Genomic DNA, 17,263 nt, shown 5'->3' with positions numbered 1-17,263 from the left:
CCTTGACCACGGAACAGGATATTCTGGGATAGGCGGCTCAAACCATCAGTTTTACAGAATCTCATCTGAGACTGTTAGAGCCAGAGGGGACCTTACTTATGCACGTCCTTCATCCTCCTGTTCAACCAATCAAGAGTCAGAGAAGCTGGGTGACTTGCCAAAAGATGCACAGCCATATAGGGACAAAATCCAGGCTGGAATTTGGGTCTCCTGACTCCTAATCCTCTCTATAATAGTGATATTGCAAATAATAATAATAATAATAATAATAATAATAATAATACCTACTATTTAGGGCTGCCCGGGTGGCTCAGCGGTTTAGCGCCGCCTTCATACCGGGGTGTGATCCTGGAGACCCAGGATGGAGTCTCACGTCGGGCTCCCTGCATGAAGCCTGCTTCTCCCTCTGCCTGTGTCTCTGCCTCTCTCTCTCTGTGTATTCTCATGAATAAATAAATAAAATCTTAAAAAAAAAAAACACCCTACTATTTATCCAGCATTTACCTAGGGCCAGGTATTATCCTGGACACAATCCTTGCAACATTTATTTATTCACTCAACAAACATTTGCTGTACATCTTCTAGGTGCTGGGCACTGTTAGAGAAGGGAGTATGGTCATTAACAAGTCGGGCTCCTGTTTTCAAGTAGCCTACATTCTAGTGTGCACGAGCAAGCGCAGACCTCTGTCATCACGGACCTTTGCCCTCAGGGAGAAAACTGCTTTGAGAATGTTTAGTGGAGATAAATAAATATTTCATTATAGGGATTTAGATATCTCTAAACACATAATACTGAAGACATTCTAGACTTGATAGTAATTTATTTTAATTATATCTTGTCCAGCAGTTCGAGAGAGACCTCCGGCGTTATGCCTCTCATGAGCGGAAGATGATCCTGGATAACCATGCATTATATGACAAGACCAAGGTAGAGTTGTCTACCCAACATGGGCTACTTCAATCCTCATCCCAATGGCGGGCTCCTTGAGCACTTTTCCTGACCTGATTTTAGTGCTCAGGTTCAGTTTCTTTTCCCTAAGTGTCCTGCTCCCACAGATCACAGTTAAGAGCAACTAGAAAAATCCTGATGGGAGCATGATTCCCACCTGGCCCAGAATGTACCTTAAGGGCTTTGGGCTCGATGATGATGAGCTTGCTGGGCCCTCAGAACCAGTACAGCGGTGAACATTAATTGAGTTTGGTCTGTATTTGGTATTTTTAGTGAATAATTCCAAAGGAAACCAAGGATTTCCCCAAATCATAAATACCACTCAAGTACCCCTTAAATGTAATGGGCAGTAACGTTTTAAGTGACCATGTAAGTCATTAATGAGAGTGTAGTGCAAGAGACAGAGCAAAAGAGATGTCCTGAAATGTAGATGGGCAATCAACTAGGCTCACTCTCCAGCTATATAACTCGGTATCCAAATTCATGGCTCAGCAAAATGATAAATTACTGTATGAATTATGAAGAGTTAAATATTCATCTGTTAAATCTACAAGTTTACTCTTCCAAGTGGTCAAGGTCTACTGTTCTTACAGTGGTCAAGGACACTAAACTATAAGCTCTGAGGGGAATAAGACACAAAATAACTCCTTCTCTCCATAAGTAATGATCTTATGCTCTAGGAACTATAAGCTCTGAGGGGAATAAGACACAAAATAACTCCTTCTCTCCATAAGTAATGATCTTATGCTCTAGGAACTTACAGTCTAACTGAGCTGTATTCAATTAGAGCTATCTCAGTTACAAGTCAGAAACCCAAACCAAGATGGCATGGCAAAAAAGGGGTCCTTGGCTTATATACTGCAGCATCTAGGGGTAATACCAACTTCAGGTGTGGCTGTATCCAGCTGCTAATGCAGATTTCCCTCAGTGTTGGTTTCATTCTCAGGCATGGTTTTCCTATGATTCTCATCCTTCAAGCTTGACATAGAAGAACCTCTTTCTTAATAGTTCTGACAAGAGTCCTAGGTGACATTCATTGGCCAGGCCTGGGCCATGTGCCCATCCCTGAACCCTTTACTGTGGCTATTTGGTCTGGCTTGGATCATGTGGTAGCCCTCTTTGAAGATGGAATTAGGCCCACCTGATCCTCATGGACTGCGAGTAGGGAAAGGTGGTTTCCCAAAGAGAGAATCAAGGTGCTCTCAGATGAGAGGGCTGTAGATGTTGGCAGGAAAGCCTCAAGCATGTGAGTGGAGGCAGATTTACATAACACAATTTAGGAATACTTACAAACTAACACATACTAAATAGTTTAACAACTGACTACATCTTACATGCCCAACGCTGTGGGCATGTAAGGCAAGAAGGGATGAAAAAAGTGATGGTTGGTCTAAAAGACATCATAGGGTGGGAGCCTGGGGGAGGTTGGGGTGGGGACAGAGGAAGGCCTGAACCCAACATATAATTGCTTCTCCTCATTACCTGGAGCAGCAGTGCATAATTCTGGCTGCACATGAGAGTTATCCAGAGCCTTTTTTTTTTTTTTTTTTTTTTTTTTTATCCAGAGCCTTTAAATAGATTGGTGGTAGAACCTCTCCTGAGATTCTAATTTCACTGGATTGGGGTGTAGCTCAGGCTTCAATGTTTTTTTAAAAGTTCCTTCAGGTGGTTCTAATGAACGACTGTGGTTACAGATCCACAAGAAAAATACCAAATGCCTGTAGCTAAATATGTAAGGCTGTTGTAATTTTACTTTAATCCATAAAATACCATATTTTTGGGTGGGAAAATGTAAAAATTACAGAAGTCAGTTAAGATAAAAAAAAGAAGTCAGTTAAGACAGCTTTTTATACTCAGAAGCAGGGAATTATGTTTTGGTAATAGTTCATTCTGCCAAGACAATTTACAAGTAAAACTTTCACTATGTCAGCATTGAGATATTTAAAAATATCTGAATGCACATATTTCTTTTTATACTTTCAGAAAATATTCCTCAAAGCAGAAAGTGAAGAAGAAATTTTTGCACATCTGGGATTGGATTACATTGAACCATGGGAAAGAAATGCCTAGAAAAAATTGTCAACTTTTTTTCAGCTTTTCTTCTTAGGTTAAATAAATTATGCTTCATATTATAGTAAAGATGCCTTAGGAAAATATGAGATTCTTTAAGCCTTATTGAAATGCAGATTGCTTTCAGAAATAGTTTTGGAAACATGATAAGACACCACCTGGTAATGGATTATGCTCTAATAGGCCATTTGTATGACTGTTGCTTAGAATTCACAATGCATTTTTCCATAGAATTGATGTTGAAATTGGTGGCTTGTTTCCAGGGAGGCTCATCAAAGCCCACTTTGCCCACAGCGTAGCTGAAATACTGTATATCTGCAATAAAAATAGAAGGAAACAAGATGGTAGAGTCTTCTTTTTCACTCAATACTATAAAATATTCTAAATAAAAGTGTGACAAAATGAAAAAAATGAGGAGTTTAAGATTTATCTCGAGGAGAGAAACAGGTTTAACGAGAAGATCAGAGATTCTAAGGGCATTGTGGGTGCCTTCTGGAGCTTTTGGAGGATGGAGTAACTCCTGATCCACTCTGCTCAGGTCATAGTCGGCTTCTTCTGTGTCCATGGAGCTGTTTCTCTGGGCGTCCCAACACAAGACCACACATGGATGTGTTCCCACTGCTTTCACTCAGTAATATAATTTCCTAAACTGGGCGCCTGGGTGGCTCAGTGGTTGAGCATCTGCCTTTGTCTCAGGTCATGATCCTGGGGTGCTGGGATAGAGTACCACATTGGGATCCCCGTAGGGAACCTGCTTCTCCTTTTATGTCTCTGCCTCTCTCTGTCTCTCATGAATAAAGAAATAATCTTAAAAAAAAAAAAAAAAAAAAAAGACTTTGCCCCAGCCAAAGGAATATCTCCCCTGTTTTCTATCTCTGAGTCTCTCTCTGGATCTTAGTGGCACTTTCTCTCTCAGGGAGGTGTTCTCTCTTGGTCTTTTCATCTTAGGATACCCAAGGTAAGGGAGGCAGCTTTGAAAGTATGTGTTGGCAGGTGGCAGTAATTGATTGGGTTTGTAGAACCTGTTCTTAGGTATTTGAAGAAGAGGGGACATGTTGCTGAGCAATCAGAGGCCTTGTGTGAGAAAGAAATGCCTCCACAACATATCAAAGCAGAGTTGGTGGATGGATCCTGAGGTGCTATGGTCCCAGGTTCTCCCACGAGGAGACCCTGCTTGTTCACCAACAATGGCCCTCCGTGCATGAAGGAACCAGGACTCCTGGAAGCCTCCTCACAGAAGCAATGGTGAAGGTATGACCTGAGCCAGCTGGTGATGTCCACAGGCTTTTCCCCAGATGGCAAGTAAATCGCTACTCAGCCTACCCTTCTGGTCCTGTGTTCATCCACTCAGTCCTCTTGCTCTCTCTTTCTAGAGAGTAGATTGGAGGCCTTTCTCTCTACTCATCAAGAGTATAGCCCTCATTTCTAATAATCTCCTGGAACTACCTTTGCTTTCATGCCACTCTATTTACCCTCAATACACACAGACACACACACACAGTCTATTTTAGAATTGTCTTCCTTAAATACTCTCTGATCACAGACACACATGGGAACAATGAATGACCCAGCTCTGTGCTATCCCAGTGCTCAGGGAACACATGACTCCCCATGATTTCTACTTTGAGATGTTCAGAAATAAGAAATTACTTCCCCTCATACATCCCCTTTAAGTTTTATTTATATCCCAACTTGCACCACGCTGGCTCTGGCCAACCCTTCCCATGGAAACCAGGTGTGATGGGGTTTTTGTTTGTTTGTTTTGTTTTATTTTTTCTGAGAAAAGAGATGTGGAAAAAGATAAAAAGACAAGACATGCAGAAATCAAGCCCCTTTCCCCAAATCATAAAGAAAAGCATAGGTCAAGAAGAGGATCGAAGGGCTCCTTCTGGATCTCACTTGGTGCTTCACTGCTTATTAAACAACAAGATCTGAATGTTGGGATGAATCTTTAGCTCTGTCACCTACAGAGACAAATCAACCCAAAAGTTTTCCAGATCTGCAAATGAAATTTGGATTGGTTAAGAAGCAGCTTGGCATCTCTTCTCGCTCTGAGCGCGAATCCCTGGATTTTAAGCTCTGTTCCAGCTCCAGATCTGCTCCTTGACTGAACTGCATCATTCCAGGCTCAATCTGGGCATAAGCCACCACAATCCCCTCCTTCTCTCCATTTCGACAGCAGGACGGTAAGTGTCATGCATGGGCTCCTCGCTTCCTGCTACAGTCTTCACATATACATGGGCTCCTTCTGCTCCCATCAGATTCTTCTCATGTGTGGGTGACCTCCTAGGATTCTTGAGAAAACAAACAGATTTTTCAAAAATAGAGCAAAGGCTCCTGCTTCTAGCCAAACTGGAACAACAACAACCAGATTTACCCTCCCACCTAAAACAACCAATAGTCAGAAAGAAAAAAAAAAAACACAAAACATTTAAAACCATAGTTTTTGGGCAGCCCGGGTGGCTCAGCGGTTTAGCGCTGCCTTTGGCCCTGGACGTGATCCTGGAGACCTGGGATCGAGTCCCACATCGGGCTCCCTGCATGGAGCCTGCTTCTCCCTCTATGTCCCTCTCTCTCTCTCTCTCTCTCTCTCTGTATCTCTCATGAATAAATAAATAAAATCTTTTTTAAAAAATAAATAAAAAATAAAACAATAGTTTTCAAGACACTGGACATCAGGCAAGGAAGGATGCGATCCTTGAGAGAAAACAAATGAGGAAAGGCCTACAATTGCCAAGCTTAACGCCTTGGCAGATCTTTTCTGCTACTCAACTCTCTTTTGTTTAAATGTTAGTATGGTATTTCTTTTTCATTCCTTTTATCTTTAATCTATTAGTGTCTCTATATTTAACGTGAGTTTTTGCAGACAGTGTATAGCTGGATCTTGTTTTTATAGGCACTGATTTAAAAATTTGATGTTTATATCTCTGCCTTTTAATTGGGGTATTTAGATCACTTATGTGTAGTAAAGTCCTGATATGGTTGGGTTTCAATGTATCATTTTCCTATTTGTTTTCTATTTGTTCTGTCTGTTCATTGCTACTTTTTAAGGGTTTTTTTTTCTACCTTCTTCCACATAGATTTTAGGAGCATCTTATTGGGTTCCATGGAAAAAAATCTATTGGAATTTATATTGGAATTACATTTATCATATAGATTGATTTGAGTGTTTTTGACATCTTTATGCTCTTGAGACTTCCTATCCTGGAGCTTGGTATGTAACTCTCATTATTTAGGTCTTTTACTTTTGTATATTGATTTTATATCTAGGAAATTTGTTAAAAATCTCTCAATTTTAATACTTTATCTGTAGATAATTAGCTTTTCTATGTAGATAATCATAACATCTGCAAATAATGAAGTTTTGTTTCTTCTTTCCCAGTCTTATATTTCCACTTCTTTTTCTTCTCATTTTAGTCTTTATTGAGGTATAATTGACAAACAAAATTATAAGATGTTTAAAGAGTATGATGTGATTATTTGACATATATATACATTGTGAAAGGATTCCCCCTATAGAGTTAATTTCTACTTCTCTTTCTAATCCTACTGCATTGACTAGAACCTAAAGCACAATATTGAATTACATTTAATATCGAATAGTATTGTATTCAATATAGCATTCTTGTTTTGTTTCTGATCTTAAAGAGAATTCACTAATATTTTACCTTTAGGTATGATGTTTGCTATAACTTTTTTTAAAAAGATGTCTTATTTCAGGTTTCTACTCTGTTTTTGGTTTGCTAAGAGTTCAAATCACAAATGGCCCTTCAATTTTTTTGGACTCTTTCTCCTAATTGAGATGTCACACAATTTTTCTCTTTTAATTTTTCAGTGAACTAAATAATGTTAAATGGATTTTCTAATATTAATTCAACCTTGAATTTCTATCCAGCCAATAAAAATATAGTGAGAACTTCCTTTATGCCTGAGCTTCATTGGGTTGCCTCTTTTCCACAGGTGTTCACACTGTACTTCTCCTATACACAGAAGGCTTAAAAACCCTCAGCTTGCATGTATCAATGATATATAGTGATTTTCAAAAAAAAATATTTGAGAGAGACAGAGGGGGTGAGAAGCAAAGGGGAGGAAGAGAGAGAGAGAGAAAGAAAAAGAGAGAGAGAGAATCTCAAGTAGACTCCTTGCTGAGCTCAGAACCTGATGCAGGGTTCAATCTCACCACCTTGAGATCATGACCTGAGCCAAAATCAAGAATCAGAGGCTTAACTGACTGAGCCACCCAGGGGCTCCCTTGATATACAGTGATTTTAACCCAGAGCTCTTACCTCAGCAATCTTGGGATTGTCATAGATTTCTGAAATTTCACATGGCCTCTCACTTTCCTAAGTTGGTAAAAATAAATAAGGAAGGAGGAAGAGATGAAAGGTCACAGCATTTGCCCATGCTCATGATTAAAATCAGTGATTCTTAAACCTGCATGCACATAAGAATCATCAGAAAGCATTAAAAACAAAACAAAATAAGCAAACAGATAATAACTACCCAAAAAAATCCATAAATGAGAAATACCATTGTATGTTACTTCAAAAATAGCCCAGGATTGACAGCAGGGAGAAGTGGGTGGGAGTAAAGATCAAGGAAGATTGGCCACATTTCGATAATTGGATTCATTATACTCTCTAGTATATATTTAAAATTTTCCACACCACAGCTCTATTTTCCAGAGATACTAACTAAATTCGTTTTGGTGATTGATATTTTTTGTAATAAAAATCTAGATGATTTTTAAAGTGCACTGAAGGTTAAGAAACTATGACTTAAATAACACTACCAACAACCACAATACACCTTAATATGTTTAAAGTTTACAACTTGTCAACACATCTTTATAACCATGATCTCAGTCCATCCTCAGAACTTTGCCTACCTCCTAAAATAGGGAGGGTAGTTTTTATAACTCCTATTTTGGAGTAGAACTAACCAAGGCACAGAAAATGTGAAGTCACTTACTTAGGATCACATAAATCATAAAGTGGCAGAGCCGGGGTAAGAGCCTATTGTGTCTATCTCCCGTTGGTGCTTATCAATATGAGAACAACCAGGATCATTCATAAATACAGGATGGAATTAGAGCCCAGTGTCCACACAACACAGTTGTATTACAACCATGGAAATTTCTTGGACATTGTCTGGGTGGCCTTTGAATTCTGAGCATGGTCTCCAGAGCAATCCAGCATTTGAAGGGGTGGGGTTGGCAGATTCCCTTGTGACTGATGTGCGTTCAGATGTAGAAAAAGTGCAAAGGTAAACAGAGCCACATACCTGTGGGCGTATCCCTACCATAGACACCTCAGTACCTGTTAGTCTCCTACCTTTCCTGAGATTGTCTCCACTTCCTTTATGAAGCTTAGGCCCTTTTTCCTTGACTTTAGAAAACACACCCACAGATGCGCATTTGCCATGATAATACATGTCCCTCTCCACTGCTACTTTTTGCCACCCCAAATACTATCCTTGTTGCCACGGATTTCCTAAAATCAAGGATGTGTGATAGATTGGCTCTGCTGGCATCTGAGATGAGTCTGAGATGGAAATTGAGGGGCAGGATGTCCACCATCGTCTCCCCAGGAAACAGATTCAAATCCTGACACTCTCAGTCCAAGGCCAGTTCACTGAAATACTGATTCCTGCCAATACAGCCAAACCCAAAGAAGCTGCTAATCACCTCGGTGGATTCATTGCTGCTTCTTCTTCGGTGGATCAGCATAAATAGTAAAGCCACCAACAGGGCTGTGGCCACCAGGGACGGGATGCCTGCTGCTAATCCAAGAGAGGGCCCACAGTCCTGGCACACAGAGAAGGGCAGAGTCAGGTTTTCCAAGAATAAAGGAATAATTCAGTTGATTAAAAATAAGACAAAACAAAAACGTGCACAACCTCTAAGTGTCATATACAAAATCAAAAGGTTAATAAGATACTGTGGAAAAAAATGTTTGCAATTTATATATGACAAATGACTCATGTCCTGGGAGTTAATCTACATAGTTTAAATCAATGGGAGAAGAGTGATAATCCAGTAGGAAAATGGGCAAATGATATGAACAGGCTCTTCCTAGGAACAGAAATACAGATGTCAAAAAAAAAAAAAAAATACAGATGTCTCATCAACATAGCAAAAGCTGAGAAATAATTCAAAGCAAAGATTAGATACTATTTTAACCAGTTTGGCAAAAAGTAAAAAGTTATATCCCACATCATTTTGATGCGGATCTTTACATTTATTTACACTATATCCATTAAGCAATCAATTTTAAAACTTCCATTTTGTTTTGATCTGAGTGGAAATAGCCACACTTGTCTCCACCTAAATTTTCAGGTTTGTATATTGTATGGAAATATCAAAGATAATCTGCAGAATCTCTATAACCACCCCAGGATCATGCCCTAAGCCAAAGGCAGATCCTCAACTGTTGAGCCCCCCAGGTGCCCCTCTCCCTCATTTTGGGGGCTAAATTGGTCAGAAGAGTAATTGTTAAGCCAGATTCTATGCTTGGCAACAGTTCACATATCGAACTCTAATCCTCAAAACATGAGTAGGAAATGGCTGGAGCATTATTATTCCCATTTTATAAGTAACCAACCCAAGGTTCCATAATGTAGTGATATACTTACTGCTTCTTTCCCACCTGTAGCAGCTGGGGAGGAAGTCTGTGTGGAAAAAGAACATACATCTTAAAAAGCCCAAATCTACACAGTGCACATTATACAAGAGAGCCCATCAAAGGTTAAGCTATAATGACTAAAGCTCACTCTTTTGCTCAAGTTTCTTTTGAGAACAGATGACAACTGCCAAATAGAACCTTACTCGATTGCTTTCCAGTAAGAAGGAATGAAATCTGGCTATAAAGAGAGAATTCAGAAATTCAAATGTTGTCTTTGTTACTCCGCCTCTGGATTTACCGTAAAACACTTTACAATTCAGAAAGGCTTTCATCTGTCCCTAGTCCCTACACCCTTTCCAGCATCCTTTGGGCCACTTGTCCACGTTGCTAGGAAGAAAACAAATATAAGAATTGGTGGAAGCAAGTTTCTTCAAGGGAGCCTTCCTTGTTTTCAAATACACAATGAAGCAAGTGGCTTCGGGGGGTATCTGAAGTTGTGAATATCCATGAATACATGTGTCCAGTCCATATCTCCACTCAAGGGAGAGGGAATCATATTTCACCCATTTATGAGATATTTCAGGTGAGAGTCTTCCATAGATCACTAAATCTCAAGGGACAAAGTTCTACATTCACCACTAGCTGGTGTAAGCTACAGTAGGTGGGGTTAAGAGCAGGGGTCCCTGGCTCACATTTGCCTGGAACAAAATGGTAATTTCTCAACTCAAGCAAAGGAAGGGACCGCACCACTTCGTCTGTAAAATCAGGATGTTAGTCCCTACTTCTAGGGTTGTTATGAGGATCCAGTGAGCATCAGAAGTATACGCTTCCATGTTTCCCCTAAACTTGGCAAAGTTCTGGTCAGACCTATTATTTACTTAATCTTCTCAACCTCAGGGAGCACATTGGAGTGCCCAGGGCCTGGGCTTTTACTTGTTGTCTCTATCTTAGAAAAAGTGGAATACATCTTAGACAACTTATGGGTCTTTTCCTAGGTTCCAGGGGTAACTATAAATCTAACATAAACTTGGGTGTTTGAATTCTAAGCCTAGGTCTCTTTCCCAAAGAACGCCCATCAGAGGAGGGATTTGTACTTAACTGATTACACTGTTGCCTAAATACACACACACACACACACACACACACACACACACTGCCCCCCCCCCCCCCCGCCCGGGGCACTTCAGGGCTGCCATCTGCCTAAAGTGTTCTATTCCTCAGGGTAGTGGGAAGAGTGGATATTGTTTCAGGTAAAACATTCTTGTCTGTAGAGTTCACTTGGGCTGGCTTTGGCAAGAAAAAAGAAAAGAAAGAAAGAGAAAGAAAAGAAAAAGAAAGAAAGAAAGAAAGAAAGAAAGAAAGAAAGAAAGAAAGAAAGAAAGAAAGAAAGGAAAGAAGGAAAGAAGGAAGGAAGGAAGAAGAGGAGCTAACTGTAAAGCTGCAGGGTGCCATGGGGAGCCCAAGTCCAGAGGGAATCTGGGTTCTCCAGGGATTGGAGCCGTACCTCTTGGGACCTCTCTATCTCTCCTGAGCATCGTAACCTTTCACGCGTGCTCTTCTCTGCCCATTTGCCCTTCTTTCTCTCTCCAGATGGATGTTTCTGCCCTGCTAACTGTATCAGCTAACAATTACAGAGAACTTACTAAGTACCAGGCTCTTCAAGTACTTTCCCTGTATTGGCTCATTTGTTCTTCGCAACAGCTAGTGAAGAAAAACAATAATGACCCCCATTTTACAGAGAAGAGAGAAGCACAGAGAAGTGAAGCAACGTGTGTGAGGTCACACAGCCCTAAGTGGTAAGTGCCCTCAGTGGTAGATCCAGGGTCTATGTTCTTAACCATGTGCTAGCTACATTGCGTTCCAAGACCAAATGTAGCACCCCAACCCGGTTTTTGTACTTGATGGTTCAGTATGGCTCAACAGAAACCGACTTACACATGCTCCCCTGTTCCAAACCCCCTGCAGACAGGCTCTGATGGGCCAGGTATTCACCTCTCCCTTATTTCCCAGGGCACTGGCATCTCTGGTCATTCAGGAGCACCAAAGGGAAGGGTTATTTATTTATTTTTCTAAGTTTCATTTATTTATTTTAGATAGAGAGAGAGAGAGCAGGGGGAGGGGCAGAGGGAGAGAGAGAATCCTGAAGCAAGGTCCCCGCTGAGTGTGAAGCCTGACCCAGGGTGCAATGTCAGGACCCTGAGATTACGACCAAAGCTGAAATCAAGAGCAGGCTGCTCAGGTGCCCCCAAAACGGAAGGGTTATGCAGTCAAATGTAACTGCCAGATAGGGTACTTGCCCAGGATATAGGACATGAATGCTAAGACCAGGCAGTCCCAGACAAACTGGGATGGTTGGTTGCCTTACATAGATTCAAAGGGAGGAAGGGACAGTGCCCAGAGAAATGGGCTATTAATAAAGGAGGCATTACACAAAGTGATGACTAGCATCATGAAGAGTTTCCCTCTCACCCCCCCTCACCTCCACAGCCCTGAGCAATGCCTTCTTGTGAGTTACCCTCATAGGATAGGCCAAAAACCAGGATAAGACAGAAACTGGGATCTCTACAGACCTGCTCAGTTAAGCAGGAACCATATGAGAAGGTCTTGACAGGTACAGAGAGGGATAGGGGAATTTGTATGAGGACAACAGTCAGAGGCTGAAGCAGAGAGCAGAGAGAGCAGGACAGGGTGATTCCAAAGGCAGGGCCCTTGTGGGATGGCAGAGTGGGTGCCAGGGGAGTCGAGGGACAGAGATCCAGGGTGGCCAGGAGTGGGCGCCAGAAGGCAGCAATGAGTCCAGGTTGCCCCTTTCGGTGCTCTCCAGGATGATGCCCCCATGTTCCAGTAAAAATGAACACTGGTGTATACATCCTCCAAATCAGGTAAATTCAATTTATTCTCTTTGAACAACAATGTAACTTATCAGAAAAATTTGGCAGAGCCAAACCCACTAAGAAACTGGGCCAGGAAAATGTCTGGCTCAATCATAACACCACATCTGGGCAGAAAACTCCCCTGGCTATGTTATCGCTATGCACAGAAGACAGAGAGCAGAAGACAGATCAGCTGTGGACTGGAACTACATGCCGTCAGCAACTACAAGCTCCATCTGACTTGTAACTAAACACCGTAGTCTAGAGCCATAAACTTCAACACCCAACAACACCCCTTCTAGAACATAGAGTAAAGAAATCCTCTTAAATGCAGACAAGGATTTAGCTTTTTATTACAAAATTATTCCTAATTGTGGCTAATCAATTAAAGAAATAATTCACTTAAATGAATATCATGTAACATCCCCCAGTTATAGTTGTAAAGGCTGATAGAAAATATTTATCATAAAATCTATATTAAATAATATGTAGAGTAAGAACATAATGGCACAGAGAACAAATGTCAAAATGTATGCAAAGTCAAACAGGACTAGAAGAAGAGACACCAATGTTTTTTGCTGATCAGAATTTAGGTGTGTTGATCTTTTTTCTCTAGTTTACTTTCAAAATGTTTATTTATAGCTTTTATAATTGAAAAAATTTGTCTCAGCCCCTTCCCCCCAACTATTCAGAAGTGCCTTTGAAAATGCAATTCGGGGCATCTGGGTGGCTCAGTGGTTGAGGGGCTACCTTCGGCTCAGGTCATGGCCCTGGGTCTTGGGATCGAGCCCCACACTGGGCTCCCTGCTCAACACGAGCCTGCTTCTCCCTCTCCCTCTGCCTGCCACTCTACCTACTTGTGCTTTCTCTGTCAAATAAACAAATAAAAAAATCTTAAAAAAAATAAAACCAGCAATTCATCCCTCAGCATGAGGCCCACGTGAAGGTGGGCGCTCCTCCTGCCCCTCCTCACCCCTAGGCAAGCATGCACCTGCCTGGAGACTGAGCCTGCAGAACTTACCGTGTTGGCTGGCAGTGTGAAGTTCAGTGAGAAACCCTGGAGGGGAGAAGCAAACATAAGCACTCTGGGAATGATCAGTCAGGCTCCTGACCCCTCTACCGACTGACATGTACCCACGGGGGTCACAGGGAAATTCACTGATTCCACAGGCTCAGTCAGCCCCCAACCTCTGCTTCCAATCTTGGCCCCCAAAGAGGGAAGGAGCAGAGGAGGCTAGGGTCTTGAGTCCTTCCCCATATTAAGTCAGTCTTGCCTCTCTCCCCCACCCCAACCCCCATCCCCACCCAGATCCCCAGCCAGGGCCAGATAAAGGGGCCAGCCAGTGATTGCCTGGTGGGGGTCCCAACCCACGGGCAGCAAAGAGTATTAGAAATTCAGCAAAGGGCTGAAAGTTGTTTTTCCCCAGAACTCCTTTTAGGAAGGGAATTGTGGGAGTTAGAAGCTCTGGGTACTTTCTGCTTGGGGTAGGAAGTAAGACCCACGAGGGGCATGCTCCAGCAAGAACACCTGCTCCTAACCCCCTCCCCAGGAGAGAGAGCCTGAGAAGGACAAGGCTTCTGTGGGCGCTGAGTGTAAGGCACAGTTGCCAGGCTGGAGCAGAGCTGCTCGGGACAAGAGAAGAGAAAGTAACCCTCTGCACCCTCCCCTCAATCAGCACCCCGCCTCACCTCTCCCCCAAATATGGAGGCAATATTGAAAGATCGTGAGCTCCATGGGGCACCAAATCGTTAGCCTGCCCAATCCTGCTGTGGCTCCTCCCTGCTCCCTGTGCTCATCTTCTGTCACTGCAGTTTGGGCTTGCCCATGCCAATCTTTCCAGGCTGCTCTTTACTGAGACCAAGATAGACACCTTCTAGGACAATGTTAGAGCAAGAGGACTATCTGGGCCACCTTAGGCCTGTGTCTGCTTGCTCCAGGGACCTAACCGCTGCCCATCCTGCTAATATCAACCAAGCCCACAAATGCTGCAAGGACACTTGGTGGCCACTGTATTGAACACATCTGCCCAGAGCCTTATCTCATCAGTGAATACTGAGTACTGATGTCAGCAGGCCCAAGACAAAGCTTCCTTTGGGGGGACAGCAGAAGAGGGGGGGCAGCAACAAGTGGGCCATTGCATGTGCTGTTTACCAATATCTGGATGACGAAGATTTTGGCCGATTTCAGAAAGACATTCCTATTTTGTAGAAATACGCTACAGTGCTCTCATGGAGAGAAAAACATCACATCAGTTTGGGTGGGGAGAATCTGCGGCAGTGTCCTTTAGAGAGGCAGCTGCGTGGGGTGGGGCAACACTGGGCTTGCAGTCACCTGATCTAGATTACCAGTCCAGACTCAGTCACTTAGTAACTGTGTGGCCTTGGAAAAGTGACTCTAAGTCTCTGGTCTCCATTTCCTCTCAGCAAATCTATTTTCCCGGGCTTAAAATAGGGATAATGTTAACTCACCCTGCCCATCTCACAGAAGAAGCCCAAAGGGAATAACATCTGTGATAGCCCCCTCCGAACTGTAAAATATTCCAGGTGTGTGGGGGAGTATGTGGTGGGGGAGTCACACCATGTCATGCTCCTCGTGGCTTGGTCAGCTCTGAGCAAGGCATAAGGAAACCACTTGGGAAGTTCTTATTGGATGGAGTTGCATGCATAGATTAGCAACATTCCAAGTACTGGAATTTGTTACAATACACTTATTGCTGGTCTAAGCACCATGCAATATCTACATAACAGTTCTGATGGCACATTAAGATCTCAGCGGCCAAGTGTCCTTTATTACAAACTTGCCATTTGTGAGGGGAGGAGGGAGAGACAGGTAGTTACTCACTGTTATTAAGGGGACACTGTGTGTCAGACACCGCATGCATAACCTCCCTGTAAAAGGAACATCCCTACATCGCGGGTGTGGGGACTCAGCAAGACAGGTTGCTGGTAAGTGGTCCGGGTCTGGTTAGATCACAGATCTTCCTAACTCCAAAGCCAGAATTCAACTCCTTTTCATAATCTATTTAATAAAGGAACCCCAGTAGCCTCGTTTAACTTAGCAAACTTCATTTGATTGAGTCGCACCCAATTATGTGTCACAAGTCAGTAAGAAAATTGGAAAGTTCCGATGTAACTTGTGAGTATCTACGTGGCTGATGGCGTAATGGAAGGTGGACCGAGCAAATGAGGATAAAGGTGCATCACACCCACTGCTTCGACTGGGAAGTGAATTTAGCTGAAACATCTACTTTGTACCCTTGTTGTATGTGGAGTTTTAAAAACAAAACTTTAATGTTAAAATAAAAGATGAGATCGGCAAATAGTAGATGAGAATTGTTTTTAATGATTAGTATTTTGCACATAGGAAAATAATAAAAAAAAGAAAACCAAGCTCCTTGAAATCATAATACTGAGGGTACAGTCATATTCATATTAGGAGATGTGAGCTTTAAACGCCTGGGAGTTATTTTTTATAGCGATAACAGAAGGGTAGGGTAAGAAAAGATGCTAGCCTACTCACCATTTCTGACAGCCTCCCAAGAACCTTCACCAAACACCACCCTCAGCGAACTCCTTTCTTGCTGGAGTTGTTGGCTTGTGTCTCAACATTTGTAGGAGCATCCAGCTGGGAGAGCAAGCGTGACAGGGCAAGGGGCGGCTCCATGAGAGCTCTGGCCAAGCCATTTATGGTCAGGGGAGTAGCCAGGTCATCTGCCCATCCTTCAGGGAGATGGTGTCCTGCTTCACAGCCACTATGGATGGCCTGGATCACCCATCCTCTTTGGGGGTTTTTTCCCTCCTTGCTTTCCAGGCTCCTTCCTCAGCTACATCTCCATTTCAGCAAAGAACCCATAGCTGGCTAGAGAACGTAGTGGTTTCTGTGGTGAGCAGCACTTTAGAAACAATGGGATCCACAGGCAGAGGCTGGCCGCACCCTCCCCCTCTGCAAGCTTCCCTGGTGACCGCTGTCCCAGCAGCTGTGGGGGGCAGCACACCAACAGCATCAACACAGAGGATGCCTAGTGATGGCTGTTGGAGCCTGCTCTGTGTTTGAGGCAGGGCTGTAGCTGCCCTAGGGAACACATTCCCTGGTCAATGAGCTTCCTAGTGGGGATTTGGCCTCACCCCCCTTTCTGTTCTCACATTTTGAGAGGAGATCCTCCTAGAGTTGGAGGAAGACACAGACATGGATGCTTTATGTTTTTTATGAGGTCTTTGTTAGGAATTTGCTTCTTTGAAACAGTGAGGGAGCTGGAGTCCCATGCCAACAAACAACAGAATTATGACCAATAAATCTGATGACTTATATGAATGCACTCATCATGATTCAACAAATCTCTCTGACACTTTCTATATGTCAGGTGTTTTTCTGGGCATGGTTCTGGGCCTTGGTGATGAAGACAAATGAGACCCCGACTCTTGGGGAGTGTATGTTCCAACGAGGGCCAATGGACCCCAATCAGAATAAGTGAGACCCACTAGGAGAGGAGCAAAAGGAGTGATTGGAGTGACTGGGAAACAGTTGCTTTGAATGTCCCTGAGAGATGACACTTCAGATGTGTGTGAAAGAGAAGAGGTCCCAGGCAGAGGGAACAGCATATGCAAAGCTCCAGGGCTGAAGCAGACACAGACTGGAAGGAGGTCCATGTTCCTGAAGCAACATAAACTGGTGGTCACCAGAGGGGAAGAGGGGGATGGGTGAAACAGTGAGGGGATTAGGAGGACACTTACTGTGATGACCATTACCA

At 42.8% G+C, this 17,263-nt stretch overlaps 2 protein-coding genes across 5 annotated transcripts in view; one reads left to right on the top strand and one right to left on the bottom strand.

The window, feature by feature from the left end:
- The window catches only part of DNTT (DNA nucleotidylexotransferase), a 29,120-nt gene extending 25,761 nt beyond the window's left edge, over positions 1–3,359 (top strand). For 2 of the 3 annotated variants that reach the window (XM_072805867.1, XM_072805869.1), the window contains exons 10-11: positions 845–928; positions 2,933–3,359. In XM_072805867.1, the coding sequence (XP_072661968.1) occupies positions 845–928; positions 2,933–3,019 (171 nt within the window). In that variant the 3' untranslated portion in view covers positions 3,020–3,359. The remainder of the gene's footprint in view (positions 1–844; positions 929–2,932) is intronic. The other variant, XM_072805868.1, reaches the window with a different exon arrangement.
- A 1,406-nt stretch (positions 3,360–4,765) lies between these two features.
- Positions 4,766–16,465, bottom strand: OPALIN (oligodendrocytic myelin paranodal and inner loop protein). 2 transcript variants are annotated; one of them, XM_072805870.1, is made up of 6 exons: positions 16,036–16,465; positions 13,537–13,572; positions 9,653–9,688; positions 8,706–8,825; positions 7,306–7,362; positions 4,766–5,313 (listed from the first exon to the last, which is right to left on the bottom strand). In XM_072805870.1, the coding sequence occupies exons 1-6, from the start codon at positions 16,036–16,038 to the stop codon at positions 5,137–5,139; spliced, it is 429 nt and encodes a 142-aa protein (XP_072661971.1). In that variant the 5' UTR covers positions 16,039–16,465; the 3' UTR covers positions 4,766–5,136. The 2 variants fall into 2 exon arrangements, with proteins under 2 accessions (XP_072661971.1, XP_072661972.1); XM_072805871.1 differs by lacking the exon at positions 16,036–16,465 and adding an exon at positions 14,205–14,504.
- Between the last annotated feature and the right edge of the window lie 798 nt (positions 16,466–17,263).

Source organism: Canis lupus, chromosome 29 (genome assembly GCF_048164855.1).
Source record: "Canis lupus baileyi chromosome 29, mCanLup2.hap1, whole genome shotgun sequence".
Lineage (NCBI taxonomy): Eukaryota > Metazoa > Chordata > Mammalia > Carnivora > Canidae > Canis > Canis lupus.
Note: the sequence above shows the minus strand (reverse complement) of the source record. Positions and strands in the feature narration are given on the sequence as shown.

Coding starts and splice junctions, on each gene's coding strand:
- OPALIN (XM_072805870.1), bottom strand. Junction 8,826..9,652: donor CTACAGGTGGGAAAGAAGCA/GTAAGTATATCA, acceptor TCTGTGTGCCAG/GACTGTGGGCCCTCTCTTGG. Junction 5,314..7,305: donor ACAATCCCAAGATTGCTGAG/GTAAGAGCTCTG, acceptor TGTTTTCTCAAG/AATCCTAGGAGGTCACCCAC.